This window comes from Nansenia antarctica (assembly GCF_963989245.1).
Source record: "Nansenia antarctica genome assembly, chromosome: 1".
In the NCBI taxonomy this organism is placed as follows: Eukaryota; Metazoa; Chordata; class Actinopteri; order Argentiniformes; family Microstomatidae; genus Nansenia; species Nansenia antarctica.
Window position 1 is genome coordinate 71,428,441 of NC_137674.1, and position 17,799 is coordinate 71,446,239.

Below are 17,799 nucleotides of genomic sequence, written 5' to 3' on the forward strand. Positions count from 1 at the left end.
TAGCTAAATCTGATAATGCATGACCATGTCAGCTATATTATTTATCAAATCACTTAATTAAAAAAAGCCAATACAACTGTCCACAAGAGTACAACAAAAATTTATTACAGACTTGTTTTACAAATATATAATCAAGACAAATTATAATTCACAAATCATCAAGTATCAACACTTGACTGGTAAAACCCAGAAGAGGTGGATGTGGCTCAACATGTTCATAGACGTCCTTGTTTTAGATAATCAAGAGGTGCTCTGCTGGGCCGCGGTCCTCAGACGCTGGTTGGACAGGAGACTGCCTGGCTGCAGGAGGGAGGTTAGGTGTGTTGACCCGACACCTGAAGATAAAACACACAACAATCACAAAACAAAGCAAAAGGTAAATTACCCCCAAGCAGTCCTGGGATTGAATGTGTCTATCAGACCTGGGTCAAAAACATAGGCCTACAGTATATATGACTATGTTTGGAAGGTAAAAAAGGAAAAGAATATTCCCAATAGTGCAAATTTAAACTATTTCAAACCCATCTAAAAAAAGGTATTTTATGCATTTGTCAGTAAACTCAAACCACTGCAACAACCATTACTCACACAAGTACATATGTATATCATGAATCATTCTGTTATGACTATTAAGGAAGATGATCCACTATGGCACAATACAAATTAATTTAAAATAATGCTAAATAGCATCAAGACTTCATGAACTTTCACATTAATTAAAACACTTTCACAAACTCTTTCAGATGATGGGGTAATAATAATAATAATAACTTTAATTTCTATAGCGCCTTTAAAAAAAAACAAGGACACTTTACAATTCTACGGGAATTGTAGAACCATTTGTCTTACCGTGGGTGTGAAAGAGATACTGACATACCATACCAAGCCTTACCGTACCAAGCCATATTATACCAAGCTATACAATTCAGAGCCATACCAAGTATGCTCATGGAAAGGTTTATGGAAAACTGCTCTTTTGCTGAGAAAGGGGTGTATTTTTTTGAAATGGTCTTTATTTTTTCAGCTTTTTTAGCAATGTTCTTCTTTTTCTTTTTTGAGAAAACATTGTTGCGATTGATGTCTTTCCCAATGTTTCTCTTTTTTTTCCTTTTTTTTTTTGCAGCTGATTTTTTTGTCAGACCATTTCAATTCTTTATTTTTTTTACATTTCAAAATAAAGCCAAGAATCGTGAAGCAAAGCCATCATACAAATCATTAAAATCCAGAGATAAAATATTTACACAAAAGCGACTATGCAGAGGCCAAACTCTTCCACAGGTTGTTAGGTGGTCTTCTCTGAACCATAAACATTCCACAAAGTATTTAACATCATGATCATCGCATCATAAATTGATCAGTCAAACGATCTTTTCAAAAGACATCTGGTCAAACTTTAACCAAATATAAGCAAAAATAAACTGTACCCTTGTAAGGGGTTCCTGAACTGATTTTATAGTTAAAAAGCATGACAAATCACTTCTGTTATCCTGGCATGACATTTCACTGGATCAAAATCACACAAGGTACTATTTTTTGTCAGTATACTTTTTCGGCCAAACAAATGTAACTGTTAGGGTCTAACAATAGTGAAATGCACCTGGTAATAAAAAAAAAAACAGCCAATCAAAAACAGGAAAGCAAAAGATGCTCCATGCCAGCGCAGCACACAGGTGGGGAGGGTCACGGGGTTAGTCGGTCTTCATCTGCGCCAGGGGCGGGGCTCGTTGTCATCATCCTCTTCATCATCATCCTCCTGGAGCAACGCATCATCAATCAGCGACTCCTCCTGGAACTGAGAAGGGGTACATCAAGTGAGCTTCAAAACACTACCCCAACTACCCATGGTCTGTTAAACACTACCCCAACTACCCATGGTCTGTGAAACACTACCCCAACTACCCATGGTCTGTTAAACACTACCCCAACTACCCATGGTCTGTTAAACACTACCCCAACTACCCATGGTCTGTTAAACACTACCCCAACTACCCATGGTCTGTGAAACACTACCCCAACTACCCATGGTCTGTGAAACACTACCCCAACTACCCATGGTCTGTTAAACACTACCCCAACTACCCATGGTCTGTTAAACACTACCCCAACTACCCATGGTCTGTTAAACACTACCCCAACTACCCATGGTCTGTTAAACACTACCCCAACTACCCATGGTCTGTTAAACACTACCCCAACTACCCATGGTCTGTTAAACACTACCCCAACTACCCATGGTCTGTGAAACACTACCCCAACTACCCATGGTCTGTGAAACACTACCCCAACTACCCATGGTCTGTTAAACACTACCCCAACTACCCATGGTCTGTGAAACACTACCCCAACTACCCATGGTCTGTGAAACACTACCCCAACTACCCATGGTCTGTGAAACACTACCCCAACTACCCATGGTCTGTTAAACACTACCCCAACTACCCATGGTCTGTTAAACACTACCCCAACTACCCATGGTCTGTTAAACACTACCCCAACTACCCATGGTCTGTGAAACACTACCCCAACTACCCATGGTCTGTTAAACACTACCCCAACTACCCATGGTCTGTGAAACACTACCCCAACTACCCATGGTCTGTGAAACACTACCCCAACTACCCATGGTCTGTTAAACACTACCCCAACTACCCATGGTCTGTTAAACACTACCCCAACTACCCATGGTCTGTTAAACACTACCCCAACTACCCATGGTCTGTGAAACACTACCCCAACTACCCATGGTCTGTTAAACACTACCCCAACTACCCATGGTCTGTGAAACACTACCCCAACTACCCATGGTCTGTTAAACACTACCCCAACTACCCATGGTCTGTGAAACACTACCCCAACTACCCATGGTCTGTGAAACACTACCCCAACTACCCATGGTCTGTTAAACACTACCCCAACTACCCATGGTCTGTGAAACATTACCCCAACTATCCATGGTCTGTTAAACACTACCCCAACTACCCATGGTCTGTTAAACACTACCCCAACTACCCATGGTCTGTTAAACACTACCCCAACTACCCATGGTCTGTTAAACACTACTCATGCTCTGTGAAACACTACCCCAACTACCCATGGTCTGTTAAACACTACCCCAACTACCCATGGTCTGTTAAACACTACCCCAACTACCCATGGTCTGTTAAACACTACCCCAACTACCCATGGTCTGTTAAACACTACTCATGCTCTGTGAAACACTACCCCAACTACCCATGGTCTGTGAAACACTACCCCAACTACCCATGGTCTGTGAAACACTACCCCAACTACCCATGGTCTGTGAAACATTACCCCAACTACCGATGGTCAGTTAAACACTACCCCAAATACCCATGGTCTGTGAAACACTACCCCAACTACCCATGGTCTGTGAAACACTACCCCAACTACCCATGGTCTGTGAAACACTACCCCAACTACCCATGGTCTGTTAAACACTACCCCAACTACCCATGGTCTGTTAAACACTACCCCAACTACTCATGCTCTGTGAAACACTACCCCAACTACCCATGGTCTGTGAAACACTACCCCAACTACCCATGGTCTGTTAAACACTACCCCAACTACCCATGGTCTGTGAAACACTACCCCAACTACCCATGGTCTGTGAAACACTACCCCAACTACCCATGGTCTGTGAAACACTACCCCAACTACCCATGGTCTGTGAAACACTACCCCAACTACCCATGGTCTGTGAAACATTACCCCAACTACCGATGGTCAGTTAAACACTACCCCAAATACCCATGGTCTGTGAAACACTACCCCAACTACCCATGGTCTGTGAAACACTACCCCAACTACCCATGGTCTGTGAAACACTACCCCAACTACCCATGGTCTGTTAAACACTACCCCAACTACCCATGGTCTGTTAAACACTACCCCAACTACTCATGCTCTGTGAAACACTACCCCAACTACCCATGGTCTGTGAAACACTACCCCAACTACCCATGGTCTGTTAAACACTACCCCAACTACCCATGGTCTGTGAAACACTACCCCAACTACCCATGGTCTGTGAAACACTACCCCAACTACCCATGGTCTGTGAAACACTACCCCAACTACCCATGGTCTGTGAAACACTACCCCAACTACCCATGGTCTGTTAAACACTACCCCAACTACCCATGGTCTGTGAAACACTACCCCAACTACCCATGGTCTGTGAAACACTACCCCAACTACCCATGGTCTGTTAAACACTACCCCAACTACCCATGGTCTGTTAAACACTACCCCAACTACCCATGGTCTGTGAAACACTACCCCAACTACCCATGGTCTGTTAAACACTACCCCAACTACCCATGGTCTGTTAAACACTACCCCAACTATCCATGGTCTGTTAAACACTACCCCAACTACCCATGGTCAGTGAAACATTACCCCAACTACCGATGGTCAGTTAAACACTACCCCAAATACCCATGGTCTGTGAAACACTACCCCAACTACCCATGGTCTGTGAAACACTACCCCAACTACCCATGGTCTGTGAAACACTACCCCAACTACCCATGGTCTGTTAAACACTACCCCAACTATCCATGGTCTGTTAAACACTACCCCAACTACCCATGGTCTGTGAAACACTACCCCAACTACCCATGGTCTGTTAAACACTACCCCAACTACCCATGGTCTGTTAAACACTACCCCAACTACCCATGGTCTGTTAAACACTACCCCAACTACCCATGGTCTGTGAAACACTACCCCAACTACCCATGGTCTGTTAAACACTACCCCAACTACCCATGGTCTGTGAAACACTACCCCAACTACCCATGGTCTGTTAAACACTACCCCAACTACCCATGGTCTGTTACTCCATCACTGCTAACAGCACCATTCACTGAAACACAAAACTGAGGTGAGGGTAAAGCAGAAAGCTATGTAGCAATAACATTCATCTGGGAACCCAGCATCTCATTTCAATTGTGATTCTGGGGGCGAACAATGTAAAAAGTGGGGACAGGAAGTTGTCAGCAAGTCTCCACGTCCCTAAACATTTCACTGTAGGTTCACTTGAGTCACTCGCTTGCTTACAACCTGATTTGCACGCACTACATAAAATGACAACGTTAGCTGAAGAAGAAAGCTGAATTGTTGATGCCATCATCTAGCAGGGGAACATTCAATTCTCTGTTGGAAAATAAATCACTGGATGCCACCACCTCCCAGCCCCACTTGCATTGCAGTTGCCATCAGACTCAATTTAAATGGAGTCTTCAGCCCTATTCGCACAGGACTAGTATTACATAGGGACCTCATCTGACTAGCTATCAATAGTAAATAGGATAGTTTAGCGGATGTTACAGAGAGCCTGGACTACATATGCGGGGGATAATGATACATTTTAGTAAAATACAGACTACCCACAGATGTGAAGGGGTCATTTCTAAATCACATGGGGTCCCCAGGTTCCACCAGGTAATACTAGTCTGTTATCTGTTGCTTGTTGTTTCTGTGTTTTCCATTTTCCCCATATTGTCAGCGTCTTTGAGCCTCGGAAAAGCGCTATATAAATATAATGAATTTGTATTATTATTATTATTAGTCCTGTGCCAGGTAATATTAGTCCTGTGCAGGTAATACTAGTCCTGTGAGAATAGGGCTTTCCAGACACTCAGAACTATTGCAAGCTATAAATTACAGATGCTCGTAGTGATATTGTGCTTTTAATTCCATTCCCCAATAAAGCAAGAGCCTTGTTTAGCTAAAGATGAAGGCCCTCTCCAACAGTCAGCCTCAGGTTTGGCCTCGTCAGTGTGTGTGTGTGTGTGTGTGTGTGTGTGTACCTCATCATCCTCGGGCTCGGCCTCGTCTGTGTCTGCAGTGCTGAGGGAGATGGCAGGCTTGTGCCAGGCCAGACGGAGCTCCTGGTTGTTCAACCTCAAACCATGGACCGCCGCCTAGTAGGGGAGAGAGTTTAGATAGGAAGAGGGGAGAGAGGGAACGAAGAAGGAAGGAGTTAGACCATTGAGGAGAGAAAGGTGGAGGACAGCAGAGAGAATAGGAGGTGTGGGGTAGGGTTGGACGTTTTTACGTTTAAACCGAAAACCGGGGTCTCCGAAAATAGCAACGTTTTATGTAAAAATTGTCATAAAACCAGACTCTTTTTTCTTCTTTTGTTTTATTTTATTTTTTTACATTTTATCACATCATAAATTGCTATATATAATAAACACCATAAGAGTGTGTGGTTGAAGATGCTATGAAAGTGATTTTTGTAAACAATGTAATTTGTCAAATAAATAACCCGTCAAAAAATTAAACTTGGTGACCAACTACAAGAAACGTCTGACCACTGTGCTTGCCAGCAAGGGTTTCTCCACCAAGTACTGAGTACCGAGTCATGTTTTGCTAGGGGGTGAAATACTTATTTTACTCAATAAAATGCATGTGATTTTTTAAATATTCTGTCTCACTGTTAAAATGAACCTACCATTACAATTATATATTGTTTATTTCTTTGTTAAACTCACAAAATCAGCAGGGGGTGAAATACTTATTTTCCCCACTGTAGTATATGGCTCCATCAAAGCCCTACAACAATGTCATTTTCAATCCTGCGGTTAACCGAAAAACCGAAGTTTTGTTTTGGAATGCTTTAACGGTATCAGAAGTTGGAAAGCTTCCAACCCTATTGTGGGGTTAAGAGACAGAAGGAAGGAAGCCATGAGTGTCCCCTACCTGCTCCGCCTCTGGCCTGGACCTGTAGGTGATGACTGCGCTGAGCGAGTGTTCATCAATATGGCAGTCTTCAATCTCACCAAATTGCTTTAAAAAAAAAAACAAGGAGGGAACAGACAGACAGGTGATATCTTGAACTCTAGCAACTAGCTCACACAAACACACTGGTATCACTGCACTTTACAAGACAATGAACCCTTGGTTTCTCCGTTTACAGGAGTTTAACAGAAACCTTTTCCTGCGAGGAACTAGCTGTGAGAACGTTTCTTACAGCAAAATGTGGCAGCAGGTCGACGCGGTCGGCGTCCGTGAAGCCAGAGATCTCCAGAGCCCTGGGCCGGTGGTCCACCGAGGCGTGCAGATGCGCACCTCTGCCACGACCCCGCATCCCTCGACCCCTGCTCCGGAGGGCCCCCCGGCCCCGCGCGTGGCCCCCTCTCCCCCGCCCTGGGGCCAGGATACCTCTCTTAGCTGCCTGGAGGAGTAGGGGGGTGGGGTGAGATACAGAGGATCACTCAGCAGATAAGGTCAGGCCGTTCGGATTTCCATCAGAGCTGTACATTTCTGGGACTTAATACCCAGCTCTATCGAACAATGTTCCACTCTGACAGGCTTCAAATCCAAACTGAAATTATGGCTGATAGATAACCAATCATGTGACCACTGACCACACAGACTCCAAACTTTTTTCTTTCTTCTATTTTTTTTATGATGTAATGTTTTCTTTTTTTGTAATCAGTATTTTATTGAATTGTTCAATTAACACATTTCTTGACTTATACAACTTTTGTATAAAATGGTAACAATATCACCGAATAAGTCTTGCTGTCATCAAACAGAAATAATACAGAAAAAAGAACAAACTATAAAATTAAAATTAAAATAAATAAAAAAGCACCCATAGATTACATTCATCACTCATCCAATTTGTCAACTTAAGTCTTACAACCGACTAGCAATATATCTCAAGTAGCCTCCCCATTTTGCTGTGTATTGTTCAGTTCTGTCCATAGTACTGAAGGACATTTGTTCGTATGCTGCCACCTTTGCCAACTCCATAAGCCATTCCTGGAAAGACGGCTCCCCTGCGTTCCTCCAGTGTCTCATAATTATTTGTTTTCCAACCATTATACTGGTCTGAATAAATTCTGCAGCTCCACATAGAGACGTCATTTGTGGATCACTGAGAACATACAGTCTCGGACAAAACTCAAAGTTGTCCTGGGTAATGTTTTGCACCCATTTGTGGATCTTTCGCCAGTAATTTTGAATCATAGGACGATGTAATGTTTTCTTGAGTGTAAAGTGTGATGTTTTCATTTCCTGTAGTTATGTTTTATGTGACTTTACTATGTCCTGTAATTAGGGATGCTCCGATCTGGATTTTGGGGGCCGATACCGATCACCGATTTTTTTCCTCAAGATCAACCGATACCGATTTTTTTTTTAATACATAACTGTAGGCCTACTGACTGGATAGCCTACATATTTTTTGCTTTTTAGACAAAAGTTTTGATCCATTAGGCACCAAGCAAACGCAGACCCATTTTTATGGCATAGTAAAGGTCTGGCCTATCACCCAGTTAGGGCCTGAAGCCCAAGTCAGTCGATATGGCTGTATAAAAGACATCATAAACGTGGCCTTCATGGTTTACATACTGTTACGTCCTCCTATGTTTTCTGTTCAGTTATCTGTCTTCCCCAGGGGAAAAAAAAAAGAAAAAAAAAGAAAAAAAAAAGATCGGTAGACTGAGGCTTTACGGTAAACAATTGCCACCGAGACATTCGGGACCTATTGGACACATTGGCCGTGTATTGAGTCTATTGAGTGTGTTGAGTCTATCGAGTGTATCGAGTGTATCGAGTGTATCGAGTGTATCGAGTGTATCGAGTGCACACCTCTAGCTGCAGCTGTGTGTATTTGATCTTCAGCTGGGCGGTGTCTTCTCCTGACTGCGTCTTCTGATACAGGTCCAGCTCCGTGTCCAGTAACTCCTTCTGGGCCTGCCGTGCAGAGAAGAACCAACACATTTACACACTGAGGGTCTCAACACTGTTCAACACCTCCATACATAGTGTACACTAATCAGTACATACTAGTACTACTAGTATATAGGGTATATCAAGCCCCTTCGCATGTGTCAGTGTACAAATGACTTCATAAAACGCAGTGATAGAGAGGAGCAAATATAGGTATTTCTGTATCCATGGCGTGTGTGTGTGTGTGTGTGTGTGCGTGTGTGTGTGTGTGTGTGTATGCACCATACTGTACCTGGGCCTTGCTCTTGGCAGGTCTGAGAGGGTTGTTGCCGGAGATGCCCTTGATTTCCTCCTGCAGTTTGGTGATGCTCTTGGTGAGCGTGCTCAGCGCCTCCATGATGCGAGCCTTGCCCTCCACCTTCATGGTCTTGTTCTTCTCCAGTTTGGATATCAGCAGCTTGGGGTTGGAAAGCACAGAACATGATGATTAACACATGACGACAAATATAGCAGCTATAACACATACATTACAGCGATATATTAAAAGCAAACAATCTAAAGAATCGGGACTGGACCATGTTCTAGACTTCACTTCCTAGGTGTGACTATGTTGAGTGTTCTACCATTCTCCAAAGTCTTTTTGTTGGATCATTGCCGCCTCTGTCAGCTTCTTGTTCCTGCCCCAGCCAACTGAGTGTGTTTTCCAGGAAGCCTTCCACCCCCTGGGGGGGCCTCCCACCCCCTGGTACAATTGTCTCAAGGAGCTCACCTTCTGCGCCTCGATGTGCTTCTCCAAGATTTCCTGTTTCTTCTTCCTCACGTCCTGTTGGAGCCGTAGGGCTTCCTGTGAAAGGGAATCGTGGGCAGTGTTCAGGAGCTTGGTACCGCCACACAGACTCGTCATCAAAGGAGAGGGACAAGAGATGACCATTCATTTTTCTCTTCCATTCCACCCCACCCCTCATCATCATCCTCACATGTTTCTTCTTCAGTGCGTCCTCGGCAGTGGCCACGCCCCCGAACGGGACAGTCTTCTGGGTTGCCTTCAGGGCAGCCAGGTTGTACACAGTCTTAGTCAGTCCGGTAGAGGTGGAGAACACCTGGAGGAGAGGAGAGGGTCATTCACTCCAGAGGGAACATCCAGGTCTATGGTGTATACACTTAGGAAAGAGGACACAGAAACAATAGCTGCTGAAGGCCCTCACCTTTGCCCCTGTGACCGCTGGTTTGGGTGAGAACCCCAGCCGCTCCTTCACTGAGGTCTTGGCTGCACTCTGTATAGAAAATAAACACAAAATGACTTACTGCTCTTTGATTTTTGATCTGATAAAGAAACCATCCAAAAAAATGTGCATCCTCTAACCGGACAGAGACAGACAGACAGACATGCGCTCTCACACACACACAGACACACACACACACACACACCTGAGAGGCTACACTGGAGTCTTGCGAGGGTTCGGAGTTCCCAGCAGGCAGAGGGCCGAGGCGGTCCTTCACAGACTGTTTGAGGGTGGTGGCGGAGAGGTGCTGGCTCTGCAGGGCGTCACAGAGACAACCACGACCGTTGAGGAGGCGATCGTCAACAACAACAACAAACTTCTATCGCTAATATTAAAGGACAACAGCGGTAGCACCATAACCTAAGATACTAAGAGCCATTCAGATGACGATGACAACCACTGTAAACCACTTGGGCACTGGGCTGTGACACTAGAAAAGGGGAAGTGAGACTGTCACAGCCAAAAAGGAAGTGCTTGTTTGCCTGAAATAATCGACGCAGGAGAAAAGAAAACACAAAAACAGGGAGGAGCAGCACATTTACAGGTGCGACCCTTACCATAAGTGGCTGTGGGTAGTGGTGTGGGTGGGGGGGCTGCCCCTGACCAGTCCCCTGGTTCTGCCCCGGGTTCTTCCCCTGGTTGTGGTTCTGGCCCGGCAGGTCCTCGTGGTGCCAGTGCACTCTGATGAAGCGGTTGTTGAGCACAGCCTCCGGGCTCTGCATGGCGCGCCTCGCCTCCTCGTGGGTGGCGAACTGGATCAGCGCGCCCTCCGGATCGCTCTGATAGGCCACCTGCAGAGACACGGCCACAGGAGGAGGAGGAGGGTCAGAGATGGAGATCGGCACGTACACGCCCGGCGTCTCCTCTTTGAAAAAACAACATCGAAAACGTCTCCGCTTCACACAGCAACGTAAACAGACTTAACACATCACCACCACCGGGGTGTCACCTTCATACATCTGTGTATGTCACCTTCATACATCTAGGTAAACGACACCTCTTTGCTGTAACATTGTTCAAACATTCTGATAAAAACATGAAGCTAGAGGGCTGTGACCAGACTAATGGTAAATGGACTGCACTTATATAGCGCCTTTATCCAACAGCCTCTCATTCACCCATTCACACACACATTCACACACCAACGGCGGCAAGCTACCATGCAAGGCGCCAGCCCGCTCAGTGGGAGCAATTTGTGGCATGTGGCCAGCCGGGGCTCGAACCGCCGATCTGCCAACCTTGCGATCATTAGACGGCGGCTCTACCTCCTGCGCCACAGCCGCCCTCGAAAGTGAGACTAGTGAATCCCAGTGCAGCCTGGGAGGCAGGCGGTTCTCTGAGGCACTCTGTACCTGCAGGTTGACGATAGTCCCGAACTTGCTGAAGTGCTCGTTGAGCTTGCTGATGTTGTTGAGCTCCGGGGGGATCTGCCGCACGGCCAGCTTAGCGTTGGGAGAGCCATAGGGGACCGGAGCCCTCTTCTGGTGGTAGCCCTGGTGGTTGGGCTTGTTGAAGCTGGGTCTGGGGAGGGAGAGTAAGTAAGTAATGTTATTTATATAGCACATTTACAACGACAAAACAGCCGCCCAAAGTGCTTCACAGATAAAACACTAGTAAAAGAAAACAACAAATGAAAATACACAAAAACAAGGTGCAATACAGGTGCAGAAATAAAAGTGAAGAAAAGTGCAGTGTCGGGAGGCAGGCTCACCTCAGGTCAAAGGCCAGGGAGAAAAGGTGTGTCTTAGCTAATGTTTTAAAAGCCTTGAGGGTCAGGGCAGATCTGACGTGGAGGGGGAGGCTATTCCAGAGCCTAGGGGCTGCCTTTGAGAAGGCTCTATTCCCTCTGGTTTTGAGCCTGGTCCTAGGGACCTCCAGCAGGATAGATGGAACTTATGGAGTAATTCCATAGCAAAAAGTGGCAGGTATCCTGCACCTAGGTTAAGCATAATCCTAAACTAAAAAGGCATCTTCAATACAGAGCCTCCACTGTGGTTTTAGGGCTTACTTGTCGAACCAGGGTTTCTTCATGGGCATCCCTCCGTCGTGAGACACTGCCGACCTCTTCCTGGAGTCAGATTCCAGAACGATCCGCATGTTGTTGCTGTTGGACATCTTATCTGAGGAAGTCGAAACACACGCATTAAATACAGCCTTGAAACCGTGACAGAACTGACTTGTAAGTGAACACCTACATACGGAAGCGTGCAAAATGGGCGTGCCATAACCAGTGTTGCCAACTCCTCTGTAATGGAAGTAGCTGTTGGCTCTCCCAAAAGTAGCTAGAAGTAGCTAGAGGACGTAATCAACAAATTTGGCGCTTTTGACTAATTAAGTCGCCATGGGGGTCTGGAAAGTCGCCAGATATAGCGACAAAGTCACCAAGTTGGCAACACTATACCTCTGTGTGGTAGGTCCACCTCCCCCATGGTCAGGCCAATCAAGTTGGGCCGTTGCACGTTGACCCTGTGTCGGTACACAGGTCTGGAAGTGCTGGTCATGCTGGGGGCCTCTGGGTTGTAAACGTCCGTCTCGTAAGAGTCTGGGAAAGACAGGGAGAGAGTGAATTGTAAGTTCACCAAGGATGAAGAGCATGAACGCAATGACCACACACACACACACACACACACACACACACAGACAGAGCTCTGTCTGGGGCCTACCGGTGGGGAAGAGTGGTGGCGGGGGCTGGGGGATGGAGGGGCGTATCCCGGAGGTGACGATGGTGGGGACAGAGCTGGTGATGGAGTTGGGGGGTGCATCCATACCCGAGGCCTGGAGGGGGGGCAGGGGAGGAGGGGGACCTAGGGGACGTATGGGGAAAGCAAAAGTCACTATAGGAGAGGAGGGGGGGGCATGGGTAAAAAAACAAGATGTGAGAAACAGAGGTAAAAAAACAAGATGTGAGAAACAGAGGTAAAACACAGAGAGAGAGAGAGAGAGAGAGAGAGAGAGAGAGAGAGAGAGAGAGAGAGAGAGAGAGAGAGAGCTGAACCAGAGTAAGTGAGAGCATTTCTTAAACATATCTTCAGCCATGAGTAGGGTTGCAAAATTCCCTTACATTGGGGAAACTTTCCGATAATTTCCAATGTTTCCATAGTTTCCAATGTTTCCATAGGGTTTTCAATGTTTCCATGGGGTTTTCAATGTTTCCATGGGGTTTTCAATGAAAATCTGAAAGTTTCCCAAATGTACGGGAATTTTGCAACCCTAGTCATGAGCAGATTAGAAGGTATAATCTACAGCCATGAGCAGATCAGAAGGTATAGCCTAATCTACAGACATGATCAAATAAGAAGGTATAATCTACAGACATGAGCAGATAATAATAATAATAATAATAATAAATTGTATTTGTATGACGCCTTTCAAACCACCCAAGGACACCTCACAGGGCAAGAGACACAGTAAAATACAATCAGGTTAAAAACAAACGGGGGAGATAAGAAGGTGTACCTGCGACAGGGGGGAGGCTGGGTGGCAGGGTGCTAGGCGGGGGCACTGGCGGCCTCCGGTTGACCGGGGGAGGCGTCATGAGGGGGGGCGGGGGGCCAGGGGGGGGCCCCTGGGGGTCCACCCCGGCGATGGGCGGAGGGGGCTGGAAGGTGAGCATGCTGGGAAGGTTGACGTCCTCCACCACGACGGGGTCGCTGCCGTGGTCGAACGGACACATGTCCCCGCGCATGCAGAACCCCTTCTCTGCAAAAAACAGATGCACATAGGACAGTAACACACTGTGGTGGTGGTGGCAGAGAGACACATGCGACACGTTCTCACGCTTTGGTTCTCATGTCGGGATCCGATGTAACGATCAGACTTTTCTTTCGAAAAATGTGAATCCATTTCCGCGTTGTTGAAAATCAACGACACGTCGCTAGTCGACTGACACAGCTTGTTTTGCGAGCCTGCTAACAATGTAAAATTGTGTTCTAGTTAACTAGGTAGCAGTGGGGATTACTCAACTGAATCTTGAAGTTTGTGTTGTGATTCTCAACAACGTTGAAACGTAGTTCTGTGTTTTCAAAAGAAAAGTCAGAAAATTTTGATTGGTTGCCGACATGCGGACCAAATGATCTGACTGTCACATGATATGTCTCCCAGCATGTAGAAACCATTCCCTCTTAAAGTAGAGTCAAACAGTACAAAAACTATTTGGCCGTGTTCGTTAATTCGCTCTGAGAGCGCCGGAACGTCCACATGACTGCCTCTCGTCCAATCAAATTACTTGGTTCCATTATGACGTTGAACCCAGTGTGCACTCCGACAAATTTATGAACGCGGCCTTTATTTCAACCAGTCTCTGCCTATTCCAATCAGAACAATTAATACATTTTAATCAAAACAATCAACAATTTAAAATGTTTATGTAAAATGTGCAACTGTCTCTGTTTTCGAAATAGTAGCATGCAGGAGTAAAGCCAGCATTGTAGCGTGACCCGTTTGGAGCCCCGGCCCTTACCATCGTAGTCACGGCAACGCTTCCTCTGCTGAGGGGGCGGGCCCCGGGTGAAGGGGACGCGGTCCAGCGGGTGGTCCGGCTGGAAGTCGGACCAGCTCTCCGTGGTGCTGCTGTTGCCGTGGTGAGAGGGGGCGATGACTGTGATGGTGCTGCTCAGGGTGGGCACGGGGAAGTGGGCGGTGGTGGTGGTGGCCACCAGGGGCGCTGGCGTGTAGCCCTCCCCGCCCGCCTCGGGCCTGTCTGCCCGCTCCTGGTCGTACTTGGCCTTGACAGCGTCCCTGTCTGCAACAACAACCAACATGTCAGGATTGACCCCCCCCCGGGATTCAGAGTCAGGACAACCCTATTCAAGGGCAGGGTTCGACATTAACGGTTGCCCGATTGCCCGGGGCAAGTAAAACATTTGCCAGGTTTGTTTGCGCAACAGCGACAACGCTGCTGGATCCTGGATCTGTGTATCGGTGTGCAGGAAGAACAACGGACGGAGCAGGCGCCAGCCCAAACTAGATGATCGCGGAGTGAAGATATTATTAAAGCGTACGCGCTGATCGACAGACAGGTGGACAGGCGCGTACGCTTTAATAACCGTTAATTATGAACCCTGGCAACCCTATTCAAGTGACTTGTGATTACGCACACAATACATACGCACACAATACACACACACAATACACACTCACACACACCTCTACTCCTGGAGCGAGTCCTGCTGTGTGTCCTGCTCCTGCTGCGGTCTCGGTCCCGGTCCCTCTCCCTGTCTCTGTCACGAGCGCGGTCGCGGCTGCGACTCCGGCTGCGGCTGTAGGTGCGACCTCTCCGCCTGTTGTAGCGGTCCCGGTAGGAGTCTCGCCTTGGGGGGTTGCGGTCGTACTCTCGCTTCCTGGGGCGGTCGTCCCTCTGGCGGTCGTCCACTCTCCTGAGACGGAGGGACAGATTGCGGTGTTAATTGTTCCCTGTGCCTGTTCGTTAACTCTGTGTTCTATGTGCTCATGTTATCTGTTGCTTGTTGTTTCTGAGTTTTCCCCATATTGCCAGTGTCTTTGAGCCCCAGAAAAGCACTATATAATTACAATAAATTATTATTATTATTATTAGATACGCACAGATACAGATACACACACACACACACACACACACACACACGTGCATGTTAAGTTTGTCACCTGCCGTCTCTGCTGTAGCGTGAGCTGGACTGCGGGGGGCTGTGGTTCACTCTCCTAGAGAACTTCTTCTCCCTGTCTTCCTCCCTACTTGGCTGGAACAAAACAACACATATCTGCTTAATACACACGACGAGAACCATAGCAAATCTGTCTTCCTTTTACCCTGGTCGTAAACAATCCGTCGCGTGTCCTATTTTCAACATACTGACGATCTGAAACAGCCGTAAATCTCATATTTAGAAGTACTTCAAGTACTTATTCATAATGAATTTCATCGAGACACAGGAGGGCCAAGCCGATGCGAATAAGCCGTTCAATCAGTCACCTCCTCTTTCTTCTGCTCATCTTTCTCCGTTTTCACCTCCGTTTTGACCACCGAAGACGTCAGCGGCAGGTCCGGCTGAGGTAGGTAGCTTTTGGAGTTCACAGCTTCAAACAGTTTATCCACAAACAGCTGGGTCTCTGGAACGAAGTACACAAACAAAATACTAATCATTACACAGTAGGGGCAGATGCTGACTGTGCCCATAAGAATCGACGCTACAGTACCAGTGAGATATATATTTTCATCCTAGTCTGTCTAATGTATTATTGTTTTAATTGACATGATGTTTTATAGGCAGCGGAACTGGGTGAGTGTACTGGTTTGTCCCTCTTAGTGAGGTCACAGAACCAGTCAAGCAGCCATCAGTACCTGGTCCCCACTGAGCTACTGGATCTGGATCTAGTACCTTTCTGAAGAAACACATCCAACTGGTCGATGCATAGAGCCTTCAGCTCTTTTTCACTTTTATCTTTCTTCACCAAGGCAACGACATATTTAGCGAGGGCAGAGGGGTCTGCCTCACAACTGGGGGGGGGGGGGGAAGCAAAAAGAGAAACAAAGTTTATCAGACTTGGTTAGCAAGCCAGCAGTACAGTAGCGAGCTGTAGAACAGTTGTGGTTGTTGTGATATATCATTGGTGCAGCAACACATTGAAAAAACCACTTGGCTTCTCATCCTTGAATCATACAAGAGGAGTCAGCTACTTGTTGCCAAGTCGTCGGGCTTGCAGACAGACAGGGCATGCTGCTCACTGGTGTTAGCTTGGCTAGCCAGCTAGTTGGCTAATAACGTCCCACTAGCAGCTTAGCCACACTTACATGGGTTCGAGGGTTTTGGAGAGCCACGTTTTCAAGGCATCGAGGTTTTCAATGATCATCTTTCCAGACACCGCTTCAACTTTTCTTCCACTTAGTAGCCAGAGTTAGTGGCAGATCCTTCCCGACACGGCCAGATCTGTCCGAGGAGTCAGCAGGCTAGCACAACATCAGTCTGTTTACTCTCCTCTCTCATACGAGCTATGCTAGCCTAGCTTCTGACTGTCTCTCTCATACGAGCTATGCTAGCCTAGCTTCTGACTGTCTCTCTCAGGCCCAACAAGACTTGCTGTGGCTTGTTTTCTTCTCTTACTTGCTTTTTGTACGAGTTATAGCAATGCAATGGGGGGGGGGGCGTCTATTTTTATAGCGACGAGACCCTCACATAAAACTAGTTTCACAGTTTGCAGAATTGTAACGTCTTGGGTGTCCAGTTCTGGCTAGCTACACACTCTTCCCTCATGCAAGTAAATAATGGCGACTATGTACTCCCGTTGTAGTCTCGCTGCTGCAAGAGATCTCGCGAGATGATAAACATCCTCGTGTGAAACTGCAATCACATCAATGACTGTTAGATAGATAGATAGATAGATAGATAGATAGACTTTATTTGTCATTGTTACAGTACAGGTACCAAACAACGAAATTTAGGAGGGGAGGCTCCCCTCGTGTTTAAGAAAGGAAAAAGAAACACATTTTGGAAAAAGCATAGATGCATAAAATCACAAGAAGATAAGGAGCTGGTTTACATCAATAGAGGCTATGTACACAATCCACTGTACTATACTGCACAGATAGTCAACTAGGGTTGTCATATTGCACAAGAAAGTATTTTTTTCACATTTTTTTAAAGTGTCACAGTTTGCAGGCTTGAAAATGTACATGTTTGTGCCTCAGCACTAGCTGCCATTTACAATCCGTCCGGACTTGTCCTGGGCCCAGAACTTAGGCCTTTACTGTGTTCAGGGCCTTGACGGCCCTGTGGTAGAAGCTGTCCTTCAGTCTGTTTGTCCTAGCGGCCGGGGTCCTGTACCTCCTGTT

At 46.5% G+C, this 17,799-nt stretch overlaps 1 protein-coding gene across 1 annotated transcript; it reads right to left on the reverse strand.

Annotated features, from left to right (window-relative positions):
- Nucleotides 1-94: 94 nt before the first annotated feature.
- On the reverse strand, nt 95-17,211 carry rbm26 (RNA binding motif protein 26). The gene is made up of 22 exons (XM_080542473.1): nt 16,762-17,211; nt 16,349-16,467; nt 15,943-16,079; nt 15,618-15,709; nt 15,141-15,370; nt 14,455-14,736; nt 13,452-13,694; nt 12,659-12,799; nt 12,397-12,537; nt 12,004-12,115; nt 11,348-11,516; nt 10,553-10,786; nt 10,141-10,248; nt 9,918-9,986; nt 9,690-9,812; nt 9,482-9,556; nt 9,005-9,169; nt 8,632-8,736; nt 7,004-7,207; nt 6,733-6,819; nt 5,838-5,951; nt 95-1,792 (listed from the first exon to the last, which is right to left on the reverse strand). Exons 1-22 carry the CDS (start codon nt 16,818-16,820, stop codon nt 1,700-1,702), a joined length of 3,102 nt encoding a protein of 1,033 aa, XP_080398599.1. The 5' UTR covers nt 16,821-17,211; the 3' UTR covers nt 95-1,699.
- Between the last annotated feature and the right edge of the window lie 588 nt (nt 17,212-17,799).